General features: G+C 39.1%; 1 protein-coding gene across 3 annotated transcripts in view; it reads right to left on the bottom strand.

Moving 5' to 3' along the window:
• Positions 1-17455, bottom strand: part of SMOC1 (SPARC related modular calcium binding 1) — a 177975-nt gene that overhangs the window by 20640 nt on the left and 139880 nt on the right. For all 3 annotated transcript variants that reach the window (XM_063439986.1, XM_063439985.1, XM_063439984.1), the window contains exons 8-9: positions 13058-13250; positions 11232-11314 (exon numbers count right to left, since the gene is read on the bottom strand). In XM_063439986.1, the coding sequence (XP_063296056.1) occupies positions 11232-11314; positions 13058-13250 (276 nt within the window). The remainder of the gene's footprint in view (positions 1-11231; positions 11315-13057; positions 13251-17455) is intronic.

Genomic DNA, 17455 nt, shown 5'->3' on the forward strand with positions numbered 1-17455 from the left:
CAAAAAAAACCTACAAGAAATTCTGAACATTGCATGGTGGCCTCGGCCTCTACACCTGTTAATGGAACTGAATCAGACCCACCCAACGCTAGAGTTCCAAGAATTAAGAACACCTGCATAAAATGTAATGTACTCAATACAAAAGTTAATTGGAGTTAATCTACACATGTAGATCATACGAGCTTTAGCAAAGCCTTGACCAATTTGTCACGATTCCAGTATTATTAGTAAGCTGCATGTTTTTTTTAGTTAGAAAGTGTGACAAACGCTCCTTCCCAGGTACGTTTGCCATGGACTCCTGGAGGAGCCTGCTGGCTAGCCTCCTGCCCAAGGACTATGGGCCATGTAAAACACATGTTAAATGGCTTGGTTCGTGTAATTTCCCTATACCATTCGGGAACCAAACAACAGCACGAACCAGGGACCACCCGTGTGCTTGTTAAGCCCAATTGACAGCTTGTAGCGATTTCCACCTCAGTGTTCTAACTGTTCGTCTGGGTGGCCGCCGTTCATATGAATAACCACGAGGTAGTGGCCATCTTGTTCCAGCAAACACAGGCAACAGTGTTTGAGCATCGAGCTCCTGGAACCAAAATCAGACACTGAAACTCCCGAATACCACTGGACTCCCATAATCGCCTGCATTTGTTTCTGTGCAACCTGGAAGGGCACTGTTCGGTGGAATAGTTCACATGGATGAGGTGAACAAGCTACACACTGTAATTATGGATTATGTTAGATATTTTATTCACTTTGGTACTCTCGAAAGAGACCGAACGCTAGCACTGATTTCATGGAACTATTTTGGGCAGGAGCCTCGTGTGTGGTCGGTCCAAACTTTGCCCCTGTGGTGTTTCAGCTGTGTTCGTAGGATCTGAGCGCTATTTGGACAACCTGGCCGCTAAGATCCAGGCTATCCGGGGATGTATAGACAATGGGGGTGCCTATGTGGGAAATAGGTTTTTTATGTGTTTTTTTATATTTTATACTTTTATGCGGAGACCTTGTACTTTCTGGGCATATTGTAGGTGTGGCTTTGGGTGTGTTTTGGGCATGTTCATTGTACTCAGATTTTGTATATAAGCAGGTCAACTAGCCAGATTAAAACATTCCGGTTGCACTCCCAGAGCTATGTGTCGTCTGGTTACTGGGAGGGGAAAGGGATAATCACTGTTCCAGCTTGTCCCAGCTTTTGGAGGATTCGGTGGGAAAAGTCCTTATAAGGACTAGAGCTCCCAGGACTGTGTGTCATCCAGCCCCTGGGAGAGAATAGAGCTAGTCCCCTGTTGCAGCTAGGAAGCGGTCCTTGACAGAATACAGGGAGCTCTAAGTTTCACTATGGCATTAGTTATATATTATATTCACCTCTCCAATAACTTCTTTGTTTATGTTTAGATGTTTACCTGAGATACTTTCATTCCTCAAAACAACTTCATCTTAATGAAATTGTTTTAAAGTGAGTCCATGGACACTGCCTTACCTAAAGGGGTTAAACCATGTTTGAATGTTTAAACCTTGAATTTGGCTTCCTTGTGCCTATCTTCCCTGCCTTCTGCACTACGCTGCACCACACTTTTTCCTATGCTTCTTCTCAGGCAACAGTGATTGGCTGAGAGCATCAGCCGACACTTTCAGCCAATCACTGGCCACATATACTGTACGTACTGTAACTTTCAGTGGATGTCTGGTGATGTTCGCAGCCAATCACTGCTATCCAAGCAGAAGCCTAGGGAGAAGTATAGCAGCTGTGGCAGGAACTGCAGAAGACATGGTAGACGTGGCCAGGGTTCCAATGTTTTTGGGTTAAAGCATTCAAAATCTGTTTAACCCTTCCAGGTAAGTTTGTGCCCAGGAACTGCTCACCTAAAAACAACCTAATTAAGATGACGTTGTTTTGAGAGAATAAAGTTTCTATAAATTATAATCTTAAAAGTAGTGGGAGGCTGATCCTGTAGCAGTGGTGGCTAATCTTGTCATCTAGTTTGTTTCTGAACTACACATCCTATCATACTCAGACAGTCTTACGGGTAAGTGTGCCTCATAAGAGAGGTCGTTCAGAAACAGATGGGATGTGAACATTAGCCATGACTGTTTTACTGAGAATTCATTACAAATGGTTGCATAACGCGAAACATCATTGATTTGGAATAGTCTGAAAATAGGGACTTGTAATCAATCAGCTTTAAAATCAAAACATATATCATTTGGTTTTAATTATCTCTAACAGGACCAAGAAACAAGGTAATTCTGCTTTTATTCATGATTGCCGCGATACTCTTTACAATATCAACTGTTTCTTAATTTATACAAGGAGAGCTAGATTCTCGAACAATGAGCACAGATTGAGAACAGAGCAAAGACAAGCCCAGATGCTTCCCATTTTGGCTGTCTGTGTAACTTATAAACCAAGAACATGGTTTGTTAAACTTGTTTCTTCACTTGTGCTACTTTACACCACAATGTCAGTGAAGATGAACAGCATGAGATAAATAACACATAACTGCAATGAAATGTCACCAGTGAGAAAATTGAAAAACTATCGCTAAACACTAAAAAATTTACAATTACCAAGTCTTTTCAAAATTACAACATTAAAGAGGAATAGTCACCTCCAATAATTAACCAAATAGGTTGATGATTTTCAAAACCCTTTCCCCTCCTAAGAAAACAGAATAATAATTTACAAAAGTGTAAATGTTAATAAGGGAGAAAAAAAAAAATATTCCTTACTACCGCGAGGAAGATACAAGGGATGGAAGAACTAAATATTGCTCAAAAACTGGTCATATGGTAACCAATTTGGTAATACAATTTTTTTTCTATGTAGAACTATAATTACATTTCTGGTGCATCTGACTATCAATTTGTACATACTTTACGTTGACAGCTAGTATTTAAACTATTACTTTATGTAATAGTACATTAAAGGGACACTATAGTCACCAGAACAACCACAGCTTAATGTAGTTGATCTAGTGAGTATAATCATTCCCTTCAAGCTTTTTGCAGTAAACACTGGCTTTTCAGAGAAAAGGCAGCGTTTACATTACAGCGTAGGGACACCTCCAGTGGCCACAACTCAGATGGACTGTGACATTTAGTGTCTCCACCATCTGCATGAAGATATTGAACTTTCCTCATAGAGATGCATTGATTCAATGCATCTAAATTAGGAGATGCGGATTGGCCAGGCTGTGTTTGGCTTGATCACCACTTCTGATGATGTCAGCCAAGTATGTAGATCAGGGGCAGATCAAGCAGCAGCAGACTGGAATAAACGTAAGATTTTAATATATTTAGGAGGGAAAGGGGGGGTGCAGGTGGGCTCGATAGTGATTTTAACACTATAGGGTCAGGAATACATGTTTGTGTTCCTGACCCTATAGTGTTCCTTTAATAAAGTGTTAATATTGATATTCTTTGCAGGTGCTAACAAATCTGATTATTCCCATCACTCATCTTCTGCAACTGCAACTAGACCAGTGTGTCAGCTTTTAGTTCTGGAACAATATACCACCTACTGGGTCTTACCCTTTTACATGCAATCTACAAAAAGGGATAATAGTGGGCAATGATACTGCAGGTAAACTGTAAATGATGTGTTAATGGTGATGTGTGGGTTTTCAATAGACAGAGCCTTGAAGGTTAACTTGTACTAAACATACTGTTGCCATATCAGTGCAAAACTCTTTACTCATAGTCTCTACTTGATCCCAATAAATACATCTGTATGAAACATTGGTTTTTTTATAATAGATTCTCCAGAAGTGGATACTTTTATCTTTTTACAGTTCTACGGTTTCATAATACAACAGCAACATGTTATTGTGATTCCTTATCGCGGTTCACATGTAGGACTTTTAAGTATTTTTATTAAATGTATTTTTGTTCTATGTGAAGCTTTCCAGATAATCCTAAAACTGCTATTCTAACTGATACAAATTATTCAACCCAAAATTCTAAATTCAGACTTTTCTATAGAAACAGGTCCTTAAGATGTCAGACTCTGCATGGGCATTCTCCTATTTCACTCAGCCTTGTTCAGAAACATTCCTTCTCTGTGTAGTTTACAAAATGACTCGTGGATTCCAGGTATTTGAGGTTAAATATGTAAGTCTTGCCAAGACAAACTGAAAATAATATATAGAAGATATATAAAGGCTGTTAAATCAATTATATGTTTTACTGCCAGTAACTCCGTAGTTTATGTAACAGCTCAATTTATTCTGCCGATATAAATGTTACTGGTTGAATTTATTTTATTCGTACTACTATGTGGGGAGAATGCCAAATCGTTCTCTTTAACCTTAGCCAGTATGTAAAAAGATATATATAAATACAATCATCATTCATAATTTAATACAAATCTATTTTATTTGAACTCCTCATAAATATCTAGGACAACTGATTTATATTATGACTCTGGGATTTTTTTTGTTGTTTATTTTATAAATGATGAACAAAAGTATTTTGTTCCAGATTTGGTATTCAAGTCATACTGCCAACAGTATCAATATGGGAAAACATGGCATATTTTTAGAATAGCTTGGCACCCAATGAAAATTCCAAGTATCCCCTGAATCCCTGTGCATGACCCTTGACCTCACAATAAATCAATGAAAAATTATGGCACATTGTGTTTTTAGAGAATCGTATGGAGGTTCTGATCTCCCCTGCAGTGCAGTAGAGGTGCGTTTAAGATTCTGCCTTGTGCACAATTCATCCCACAAAATAATTTACTAGTATTTATGATTGGGTCTGTCACAACCCAAAGGTAGCCGTCTAAATAAATTAATTTAATTGAACCACTAAACAACCATGCCAATCTATCCATTCATGCTGGGCAAGGTTTTAACACCAGTTGACGGAAAGCTCCTGTCAATCCCCCAGCACCCAAAGCTCCTTCTATATTCTGCACCCACTACAGCCCCTATTCCTCCCCTGCACTCACTAATGTTCCTTTTACCATTATGTGCTCCCCCACTCTCCCCCCCCCCCACCCCCGCCCCTAGGTAGGATAAAGGAATGGGATTAAGGGTAGGTTTATGGATGGGTGTGGCAGAACCAAACTCGCCACTGTGCACTGGAGGAGCCTGGTTGCTCGCCTGCTCCCTTTAGACTATGGCCTGGCAGTTAAAACCTTTTATTTTCCCTGCAGAAAGGCATATTCGTGCCTTTCTGCCGGGGTGTTCGGTAGATTAAATCTACTGAACAAAGTACCGATCGATGGACCACCTGGGAACTGGAGTGTGCCGTCATTTGACCGCCCAGAAGCTGCGGTTAACCGCAGCTTAATTGACGAACGCTGGGTGGCCTTTGTTCGTTTGCCGAACACGTGGCAGTGGCCATTTTAACTCCCGAACAGCCAGCGGTGTCCAGTGCCCAAACTATGGAACTGAAAACGGACACTTAATTGCGCGAGCACCGCTGAGCCGCCAGCCTCCTTACCTCTGCATTCGGTAATGGAACCGACTGACTGTTCATTCGGTAGTTTAACCGTATGAACAGCATCTTCCCAGATAGCCATGCCATGGAGCCTATTCGTGTAACGAAAGACTATGGGAAAGACTTTGGCTCCATGGCGATTGAACTGTATGTATGTGATCTGAGCGCCATTCGGTAATAATGTGCGCTCAGATCTAAGCTATCTGGGGATATGTAGAATGTGTATGTTTTATGTGATAGGGTAACCGTATGTAATTTTATGTCTTTTACTGAAAATGTGTGTAATGGAGTTTTGCCTCTGTCCTTGTAGATCATTGGATTACTTCCCAATTACCTCCAGGACAGAGAGGAGGGATTGTGATGCATTGTGGGATTGTTGAAATGTGTAAGTCTGTGATTGGTCCTTTTACCCTTTGTGTCCCAGTCTTCCATCTGGTCCCCTAGGGGAGTGTCCACCAGGTGGGAGACCTGCATAAAAGCCGGGCAGTTAGCCCCAGTAAACCAGATTCTGCTTGACCCTCAAAACGAAGTGTCGTCTCGTTATTGGGGGAATTGGATTGTATGCTGACTGCCAGGAGTGTAAACTGTTCGTATGTTTTTTCCTGTTCGGCTGTTTCCAGTGTTTGTGTGTTTCCTGTTCGGGAGTTGGAGGATTCGTGTAGTTTGCAGTTCGGGAGATTGATGCTCGCAGTAGCTGCCTGGGCATCTGAAAGGGGAACATCGCCTAAACGGTTTTTAACCTCTTCTGTGCAAAACGGTACGTTACAGTGGGATTAGGGGCAAAGTTATGGGGTATTATTGTACTTGAGAACAGTAGCAGAAAACACATTTGGAGTTTTTACAGTTGGGGAATAACACACGTGGTCTGTGAATTTACCCAAATTACATGAATGAAAAACACAAAATAAATAAATAAACAGCAGACAAACTGATCAACCACAACATTAAAACCACCTGCCTAATATCATGTAGGCTACCAAAACAGCTCTGATGCATGGAAGTCTGGATTTCATAAGACCTCTAAACATGTCCTGTGGTATCTGGCACCAAGACATTAGCAGCAGAACCTTTAAGTCCTGCAAGTTGCAAGGTGGGCCTTCATGGATCAGATTTCTTGTTCCAGCACATCCCACAGATGCTCAATCAGATGTTATCAGGGGAATTTGAGGACAATACAACACCTGAATAATTTTTGCAGGGTTCCAGGGTGTATTATCCTGCTAAAAGAGGTCACTGCCATCAGGGAACAACATTGTCATGAAGGGATGTATGGGGTGCAACAATCTCTAGGTAAGTGGTACATGTCAAAGTAGCATCCACATGAATATGGGCAAATATTTTAAAATAATATCAGGAAGTATTACATTACTGAGCGAGTAAAAAATTGGGCAGACTAGATGGGCTGAATGGTTCTTATCTACCGTCACATTTTATGTTTCAATGTTCATGTCAGGACTCTAGGTTTCCCAGCAATACATTGCCCAGAGCATAACACTGCCTCCGCAGGTCTGCCTTCTTCCAGTTTTGATGCTCACGTTCCATTGAAGGTGCTTTCAGGGATGGACAGGAGTCATCGTGGGCACTTTGACTGGTAAGTACCTGAATGCTTCTAGTTAAATAACCTGGTGGATTTACTTTATCAAATATATACTTTTTGTGTTGTGGTTGGATTCTGTAGCTACTACTAAAGTTGTAATCTCAACTATTGTGTTATGTATACATGTAGGGTAAAAGAAAAAAAAGTATATAATATGTTTGTATTTAAACAAGGTGAAATCATAATACAATGCTTGGCAAAAGTGCTTGAAAGGCCATGGTCACAAATGCGTCACGTATCACAATAGCCTTGGCCCTTACAGAGTTAACCTAACCCCCAGTAAATCTCTGCATTTTTTTAGTTCATCCAGTATAGCCCCCTAGTAGAAGAAAGGAAGAGTCCCGTGGGCCAGATCAATAAAGTTTTGGCTCCATACATATTTTCTTTATATAACAATGTTCAACAGAACTTCTTTATAACAATGGTGCTGTTATCAGCTGTTACAAAGTCAGAGGAGGCTGGAGTTTCCATCACTTCAACCTTTGCCGATCCATATGAAACTAATCTGATATAAAAGATAAAGTTAAACTGCAATCTCAACAAATGACGACTTGTGTTCATTATCCAGTCAAATAAACCATAAGGTTTTGGCAAAAAATCTAACAGAGTTTTGTAAAATATAGGTTTACAGTCTGGAAAATGTAAAAATTAGTTTGTGGCTTTAAGTAGCATCATTCTATCAACTCAACATGGGAGAAACCAAGATAATATGAAAATTGCTAACATATAATAGTGGGCGCTCATATGCAGAACTTATGGGTAGTTTAAAACTACATTAAAAAAATGTGAGCACAAAAAATTACAAATGTAGAGTGCGATTTTTAAAAGGATACCTGCATGCCGAGACAGAGAGATATATATATTACAAAAGCAATACATTAAAAGATGCTCATATCTGAAGTTTCATCATATGTAGTTTCTGCAGTGTCTGATATCTGCCAGGCATTTCTGGTACTCCTATAATGTACTGTGGAAGTACACTTTAAACATTGGGGGTTTATGGGATTTGTAGTTTTGCAGCTAGCTTTGTATTACATTTTTTATAGACTGTTGTAACTGAAGATTAAGTTAAAGGAAGGGGGTGTTCTGTAATCTAAAATGATTAAGGAACACAGGACAAAAACTAAATTATAATTTTAAATATTGTGTCTTGTTACGTTAGAAAACCTAGCTGTTTTTTTTGTGTTTTTTTTTGTTTTTTTTTGGGGGGGGGGGGGTTGATTGACATTTAACAAATTAGAAATTGAGGGCTATAGCAGGAATATTACCTAAATGACAATTTCTTGAATTTTTTTATGCATCATACTTTTCCATTAAAGATTTTATTCCATCATCTGGGATTGCCTATCAAACTGTGAGATGTGCCACTTTGAATCAGTATAGTGTAGAGGTTCCAATCCTGCGGTATGCTTACCACTGGGGGTACAAACCGTTCCACAAGTTGTACTCGCCAAAAAAAAAATAAGGAGAGATCATGGTGACAAAAGTGCCCTGGCACCCATCTCCACTATAGATGGCAGAAAGCAAGATGCCCCTAACAAGGAGCTTCCATTAGCTCCCTAGAGTGAAGCCCGCTTGCTCATTGACGAAGAGACACTGCAGGGCCTAGATCAGACAGAGAGCTTTCTTCCCTCTATTAGAACTGGTGGAGGCAAGGAGTAGCTCCCAGTGGACCCTGGTAAGAAGTCAAACCTTTCTAAAATGGTGTGATTACATACAATGGTGGTTGCACTAGGGCACTCCCGGTACTATAAAGACTACAGCAAGCTGTAGCGATTATGATATTTGGACTCTTCCTCTACGCCTTTCACTAGTGAATTTTCAGTGGCTGTAGATGACAGTTTTAAATTATGGCCTGTTAAAATAAAACCTCCTATACCCAGGGGTGTATTTACCACAAGGCTGGCAAAGCATTTGCCTTGGGTGGCACACAAAGCCACCCCCCAGTTGCCCTGGCAAATGCCTTTCTAGCCTCTTGTCCTGGGGCGCCCAGGAGCTGGTCGGCTGGTAACCTCAGGATCCTCCAGGCTGGCAACCTCAGGACCCCCCAGGCTGGCAGCGGGCACCCTTTCCAGACGGGCAGTGAGGGAGCCCTCACGCGCACCGCAGTGATGCTGGAGCCGGAATATGACATCACTCCGGCCCCCGGCATCACTACGCGGCGTACGAGGGAGCTGAACAGGAGGATCAGTGCTCCCTCGCCGACTGCAGTGACTGGCCGGCCGCCCAGCAGCCTCACTAGACCCCAGGGAAAGCGAGAATCCTCCCCAGCATTTCCAAAGGTAGGGAGGCTGGGGGGATTGAATTTTTTAAACTATGTGAGTGTAATATGTTTGTGTGTCAGTATGTGTGTGTCTGTTAGTGAGTTAATATGTGTGTCTGTTAGTGAGTGTGTGTGTGTCTGTCTGTCAGTGAGTGTGTATGTCAGTGAATGTGTCTGTCAGTGAGTGTGTATGTGTAATTAGAAGGCGGGAGGGAGGGAGTGCCTGAGTTTTGTCATGCCCAGGGCAGCACAAAACCAGGATACACCACTGCCTATACCTGTCTGCTAGCCACCTTTATGGATATGTACTTATTAATTGCCAAGTCAGCCAAGACAAAAGGCTCTGATTGAAATTGGAACAGCGCCAGCTTCCCACTAATTAACAGAATAATTTGTTCAGTTTTGGCTGCATTGCAAATCATCAGGATATAGACCAGCTGGCTGTTCTGACAAATTCTGAATCTCTAAAGTGCCATACAGATATAACACCGAGTAAACGACAAGCATGATGGATAAGCATGTTCGTTTGATTCAGTATTTGGAGTCCTGTCTGTGGCGCGAAAAATTTAGAATATTGATCAGAAAAAAAAAATTATGATTAAGAGCTGGCAGACAGCCACTAAATATTGATTCTAGGTCAGGTGAGAAGTGATTAATTAGGGGGGAAAAGTAGGAGCAATAAAAAAACCAAAAAACATATTTTTATACTATATATTATATAATATAAATATAGATTTTTTTTCCACTGCACGTTTTCCCTCTGTTGGTTACATTTTCTCACTTGACCTGTGAACCAAATGGTGATACAATGCACCTTTCAGTGTACTTCTAAATATATACATAACATTTAACATATATATATATATATAACATATTTAAACTGGTCCATTTCCGTACATTTATGTTTCGTTCTAATAGCTTTCTTGAATCTTTTGGATGAACGATATTCAGATAAGGTGAACAGTCAAATGAAGATGTGTAAATTCCATTTACTAATTAGCAGCACCTGGATTACCTAGAATACACAACTTGTCCCCATGTAACTGTATATGAATTCTTAATATGTTAGAAAATTTTGTTTAACTCATCTTTAAAAAATGCTTTTTAAAAGGGAAAATTACCTAAAATGTATATACACAATTTCAGACTAACCAAAGCCACATGCTTTATAGTTTAACAACCTGCGGGTGCCTATTTGCCCTGAATTCTTTGTTTATATTGGGAATAAACATTGCCATGTGACAATGGTACAAACATTTTAGCATATCCCATCCAAGCTAACAAACTGCACCCGTCCCTGTTCACACTTTCAAGTCTCTATGGCTGCCTTGTTTTAAAGGAAGACTAGCAAGGGAGACACCTATTAGCAAGACACTTTCCTACAAGGCTTGTGGGTTGCAGCCTTACAGTACCATTTTGCTTCTGATTAAAATGAGGATGAATCCTCATTTTTAATGCATGAGCAAAACATCAGGGGCACTGCCCACAGACCAGTTCTGAGTAAGTGGTCTGGGTGACTTTGGTGTTGCTGTAAAAGAGTGCAGTCTGCATAATGTGCTTTCGAGACTACATACAAAATACATTATTTGTGTTCACATTATATGCATTCATTTATGTGTAATCGTTGCTTTACGGTTTACTTTTCAGCCTGTACATTGTATTCATGTTTAGAGTTTTATGTATTATCACATGTTTGTATGAATATTATTTAATATTATAAAATAAACCCTTACAAACCCACTAATTTCCCTGTAATGCTCCAATTCTGTCTCAAAACCAGGTTCTTCACCAACCCGGCAGTTTTCCCTACCACCACCATTTGTTAGCCTGCTGGGAATATAGTTAACTTCACAAGACCAGCCTGAAAACTAATTTGTTCTTCGAGTACACGCATGCATGTAACACATCACAATGGTTTCTTCTAACCTGCTAATTCTCTGTCTTTAAACGGATCTTCTGCATCTGTGTTTTTCCACCTGGCGTCACTTTCACAAGCTGGCGTTTCATAGCTGCAGGGGATTGACAAACGTCAGCCTTCAATGAAACAATATGTATTTAACATGCACCCTTACATGGGACACTGTTACATTTCACTTTGTGCTAAGCCAGACAGTTCTAGACCATTTAATACTCGCTGTATAAGTTGCGACTAATATGGCAGTCTGAAAAATGTAGCTCCTTTTTTAGTTGATATGGTGGATCATCCTGCTTTTTTCAAGCTATATATTAAATATGCATATGCCGCATGAATATCACTATTCAATAAACAGGAAGGTTTTGTCCAAGAGAGAACAAATTTGTGCCATTGAAACAGTCCCTAGTGTTCCGACTTGGGGTCTTAGTTCGACTTATACTACGTTTTAAATGGCACATGTTAGTACAATAGTTTTGTAACACTTCACACATTGTTTAAAGGGATTCTATAGTGTAAGAAATACTAAGTTGTATTCCTTACACTATAGAGCCCTCTGGTCCTCCCCTGCCTTGCGCTCCCCTTCTTAATTCATAAAGGGCTAAAAAACACTTCTAATGCTTACCTGAATACAGCAACAATCACCTAGTCTGGTAAACACATGGAAGTGTCTCTAGTGGCTGTCTGATTGAAAGTAGCAGCTGAGGTACTAGATTCAGTCCCTCTCCTGAAAAGGATATGCTGAGAGAGGGGCTGGGGAGAAAGAGACAGTGTGATTGTGTCTCCCAAGCATCTCTTCTATCTTATCGGTAACAGGAGAGGGGCTGAATTAAAGACAGCAGCTTCTGCCCAGGAGTGTCATTGTCACCAGTCACAGGCAGGCCAGAACATGAACATTGTGGTACCGATGTAAGATTTAAGAAACTGTATCCTTACCTTTAAAACGCATATAATATGGAATTACATAATGCTGGAGTGTGTATTAGGGAGAAAATAATGCCATTTGGGGTTTCTGGAGTCATATGCAAACACAAAATATACTCCATGCTAATCCGGGTGAAACACTTAGAAATATGTTGAATAACATACTGGGCGTTCGTTAATGTAATGAGTATTAAGTTGCAAAATATGGCCATACATTGGTACAGTGACAGGCTGATGCAAAATACCACATTTTGCCAGGCCCAAATTCTGAACCTGTTATGTTCACAGATATATGATAATCACAGCAAGCTGCCGATAGGTATATTGGAGTTTTTGAATGTAAACATATTCTTACTTTTATGTATTATAAGAAGCAAAGGTATTCTGTAAGACTACATATAGAACACATGGCATTCATTAGCAATGACATTCTGTCAGTTTCCAATGGTTTGCTCCTTCATGCATTACATCTATATATAGTAAGCTTAACATGTGGTATGAATTGAGGGTTTAAGAAGTAAAAAAAAAAAAAATCCAAACAAATTTAAATCAAAGCCTTTGGTTTACTTTACAACTTTACACTATGTCATTCAGATACTCTGTAATACTTTAAATAAAAATATTCTTCAAATACATTCTAAGAACAGATGTCACTGCGAGTATTTTGGAGTCCACAGTTTGTTATGATATCTTTTATTTGGCCATTGCTTTGCTAGAGGGTGTTGTATTGGATACGATTTACAGGCATTGTTCACACGTATTTACACCTTAAGCTAAAATTTCTTGAAAATATATCCAAGCTTCTTTGTGCTCTATGAAACTTCTGATGCGTGAAATGTGACCATAATCTACCTAACAATTTTTTTTTCTCTACTAATAACGCAATAATCCAATTTGGTGACACAACACGTCTTACCGTGTAGATGTTCCAGGCAACGGACGTCCAGTGTCTACTAGAACGCACCAACAGTATCCAGTGGACTGGTGGCACTGCACGGGCTTGTAAAGTCCTTCAGGAGAACATTCTGGTATGACAATCCCCTCTCGTGGGTTCTGCTTTGCCTCCTCCAGAGCACTCTGCCTTTCTTGCTCACACGAATTGACTTTTTCTGTAATAGAACATGGCACACTGAATCTGCATGTGCAGTAAGTATTTACATATGTTTTCCTTAAGAAGAACATTCATTGATCACTGTTGGCTAATTCAAAGAAGTGGCTTTAAATCCAAAGTAATATTTTTCTCAGACATGTAACGTAGTAGTAAGATGGTGAGGAAGATAGATATATTGGAGTGAAAATAATAATTTTATGCTTTGTATAGTAGTTGGGTATTTGATAAACATTGATCTAACCATCCCAAGTTTTGCATGTAACATCTGCATGCTCCAATTAGCCTAAACTCTCTCATCCTATGCATGCACAGTCTGCAGATCTGCCAGGAACTGCACATGGCCTGATAGGTGCAAACAATAGCAGCTACAGTATGGCTTCTTTCTTTTCCTACTTATCCTAAGTGATGAATGGAACTTATCCTGGAGATAGATTACTTATCCAATAAACCTCTCCTGCACATAGATTAATTTGAAGCCGGCTTCTCCCTATTGGTACGGGGGTCTTTCTGCAGCTGCAAGCAGACTCAGAAAACAATGCACCAAAGGAAACTTTAAAGGTTAGTATATATTTTGTTCTTTAATACGTTATCTTTAGAATGCATTAAAAGGAGGATCATTTTACCCAGTAGTTTCCCTTTAGGCTTTAGGCTTGGCTGAATATTGAGGCAGGTAACATATAGGAATTTTTCCATCGGATGCTACTAATTGTATTTTGACTCGTGCCACGAGATAGGAAATATTATATTATATTTCTTTAGAAACACATTAAACAGACACTGAGGATGAACTACTGATTTCTGAGCTTATAGCGGACATGCAATGACATTTTTTCATTATAAACATTTTCACTATGCTGAAATTTCATGGAAACAACACAATTTGTATGCTGTTCTCACATAATCTCAGAGATATTATACTCTCACAATAACCCATGGGAGAATGTTAAAACGATATTGCTCCAATTTGCTAATCATTATGATAATCATACTTCAAGATTTTCCACAACTCTGTCTGAGTACTCAAACATTCTGGGGAAATACGTAATTTAGGTCTTAATATATAGCCAAATTGCAGCCATCATCGTAGCAGTCCAACTTGACAATCAGTTTGGCTGCACATTTGGAGCGTATTAATTTACTCTTTTCCAGGTACAAACAGGCAACTTGTACTAAAAAAAACTATTAGTGCAATTCAACATCGTTTTACAGCAAAATGTATAAAAAATAGCCAGGCGTCAAGTCATGGGGAAAAAAGTGTGGGAACTCACCCAAGATTGTTTCTTTTATAATTGGGCAGTGTAATGTGGCTTTAAAACTGGGTTTTTAAGGATTCGGTTTTGGTGATTCTGTTCTCAAGTTAAAAACAAATGTAACATGTTTGAATCTGATAAATACTGTAAACACAAATCCAGTGCCTATTATCGATTTGGTTAAACTAGGAAAAAAACAGATACAATTGTTAGATAGGACACATGGGCAAAGGTGCTAGTAAAGTATAGATAACCTTAATTAGAGATACGTGAAAAGGATAATGATGATGTATTACGAAAACTAGAAAAACTGGTTTTGATGGTTATGCATGGATCAAATGGAGTAGATATATTGAAACATATTGGTAATATAGAGACACAGGGTTAAAATAGATTGTGCCATATATATAACAGCATCACATTATGCATGGCTACTACTGAACTGATTAATGGATAGCAAAGTACAGCTCAAATGCTATCCATGACAAACTATGGCTCAAAGTAATATGAATAAAACGGATTGTGTCAACACATATTGAACATAGACAGAACGACAGCTTTAAGAATTGAAGTAAAAGCAAATGAATAATTCAGCCATTGGTCTTAAGAAGAATTGAAGCCCCGTTATGCCCCTTTTGGCCAGGAGGACTGCTTGCCTGCTTCTGGGTGGAAAGATAAATACAAATAAACTTTGTGGAAACAATAAACCTGAGTCTCTTTTCAATCCCAACTGTTTAACTATAGAAAGCAATATATCACAATATGTATACATGGACAGTATTGGCATTGTTTATTCAGAATGTACACACAACAAACTACTAAGACAAAATAGCTGAAACAAACGTAAATGTAGTTTTCTTCTGTAGAAAATAAATATGTATAAGAACATATATGCAGTGCTAGGCTGTCTGCCACACTGGGCACAGCGAGCCTTCAAGCTCTACACCCAGTAAGAACCCTATGCCTCTGTCCCATCTCCCTCTGTATTAAAACAATGTGCATGATGGCATAAAGTGACAGTGGTGAAGCCTATAAAACAGCAGAGCTGCAGGAGGGAACAATGATAAGTCTATAATACGTGTTTTATTCGTACATCAGAGCCCATATGGCGCTGTTATACCCCTTGTATGAGCTTTACAAGATTAAACACCTTGCACTCATGCCTGTGTAAATCCACCAACCGTACAACCTGCTAAAACCTCAGTTTTATGTTATATTCATGCTTAATCAACTGATCCTTTCTTCATTCCAAGGTCAGTAAAATGACTACTATTGAGATGGGTAATGCCAGAGACTAAAAATCTGTTTTCAATTGGTTCAAACATAGACCATGCACTAGACAAGTTAAATCCCCATCTGGAAGAGAAACAAAAAGCCCTTTATAAATTAGTTAGTTAGTTGCTTATGTGTGACTGGCATGGTGCTATAACTGATGGAGAGGTTTTTAGTTGTTTTGCTACTCATGTCCCTATTCAGTAAGAGTTGATGGTCATATCCTGGTCTTTAACTCCACTCCATGCACCTTATTTTAGCGTAAGAACACTCAAAATAATCATTACCCTGCCTGAAAGAGGTGTTTAAATACGTAATTACAGAAACATTGAAATTATTCTGATTGATCACTTAAGTCAGTTTTTTTTTTTTACCAGTAAACTAACATATTATACGGTTATTATTCCTTTGCATTTAATCTTTTTATTTCATAATAAAGACTTTAAAAAAATTTTTTTTTTTTGTCTTTTAGCAACCTATCAAATGTATGGGAAGGTGAATTGATTTATTCACCTGCCATTCCACAGGAGTATTGAAGACAAATCCAAGCTGACATGAATTGGTAACAGAGAAGACAACTGTGCAGCTATAATTAATAAGTACCATAAAACACTGACAATTAGTGTAACCCAAAGATAAATAAAACTATCAGTACCCAGAATGCTCTTGGCTTGATGCTAAAATAGTTGCAATGTACCATGACAGGAGCCCAGGGAGGCAAGTGTACACAGCACCTTTAGTAACCCTTCTAGGGACAGTAGTGACTCTACTTTGCTGCTATATTTTGGCTGCATGACAGGCAGCTATAGCTCCAAAAAGCCTATCTTGGCCGTGTCCAGCACATTTGCTGCCAATCCCAATCCTGGCGTCATTATTGTAACTGGAGAAAACGTCTACTGCTCAGACAGAATTAATTAGTCAGGAGACCAGGGGAACATATTTAGAGCGACATGTCCCTTCCTCTCCATAAAAGGACAAGGCAGGTGAGTTATGAACGTTGCAAATGAAAGGACAACATTGTTTGGATTCGGTCCATGTACGATTTAAGCCAACTTATACACATTACTCAAGCAGTATGGCATACCTGTATTCTATAGCCTCTGAACTTTATGTTTAGATAGGATTCCGCTAACAACGTTCTATTCATGGTCACTTGCTAAGCTGCTAACGTTGCTGTATTTTTAATAAAACTAAAACATATTAACACCAGATATTGATGTGATTATAAATAATATACAAGACGTTTTGCTTTTAAACGGACCTGTTTCTGATACATTTCCAATTACACAACAGCAGGATACATTGTTATTCTCTTTTTAAATTTATGTCAAATTCTGAAGGATCTACTCAGCTAATCAGTGATTTCATACCCAAACAGCTCTGAACTGCACGAGGCAAAACAAACACTAAATTCAGAGGATCAGAAACAAGTGCTGACCTGGAGTCCAAGGTTACTTTGTTTTAAATCATAGTATAAGGATACAAATGATAATCTAAAATTGATTTTATACATGTGTATATATCAGTTGTATTGTGAGGCAGAGAAAGTGTATCATCAAGATTATCTTGAGCAGATCAGTAACTAATCCCTCCACTCAATCAAAAGAACTGATTGAACTTCATAACTGGATAAGCAGGGCTTACTGTAATCAATAACTATATCAGCAGAACTTACTGTAAT

The sequence above is a fragment of the Pelobates fuscus genome, chromosome 13 (genome assembly GCF_036172605.1).
Source record: "Pelobates fuscus isolate aPelFus1 chromosome 13, aPelFus1.pri, whole genome shotgun sequence".
Classification (NCBI taxonomy): domain Eukaryota; kingdom Metazoa; phylum Chordata; class Amphibia; order Anura; family Pelobatidae; genus Pelobates; species Pelobates fuscus.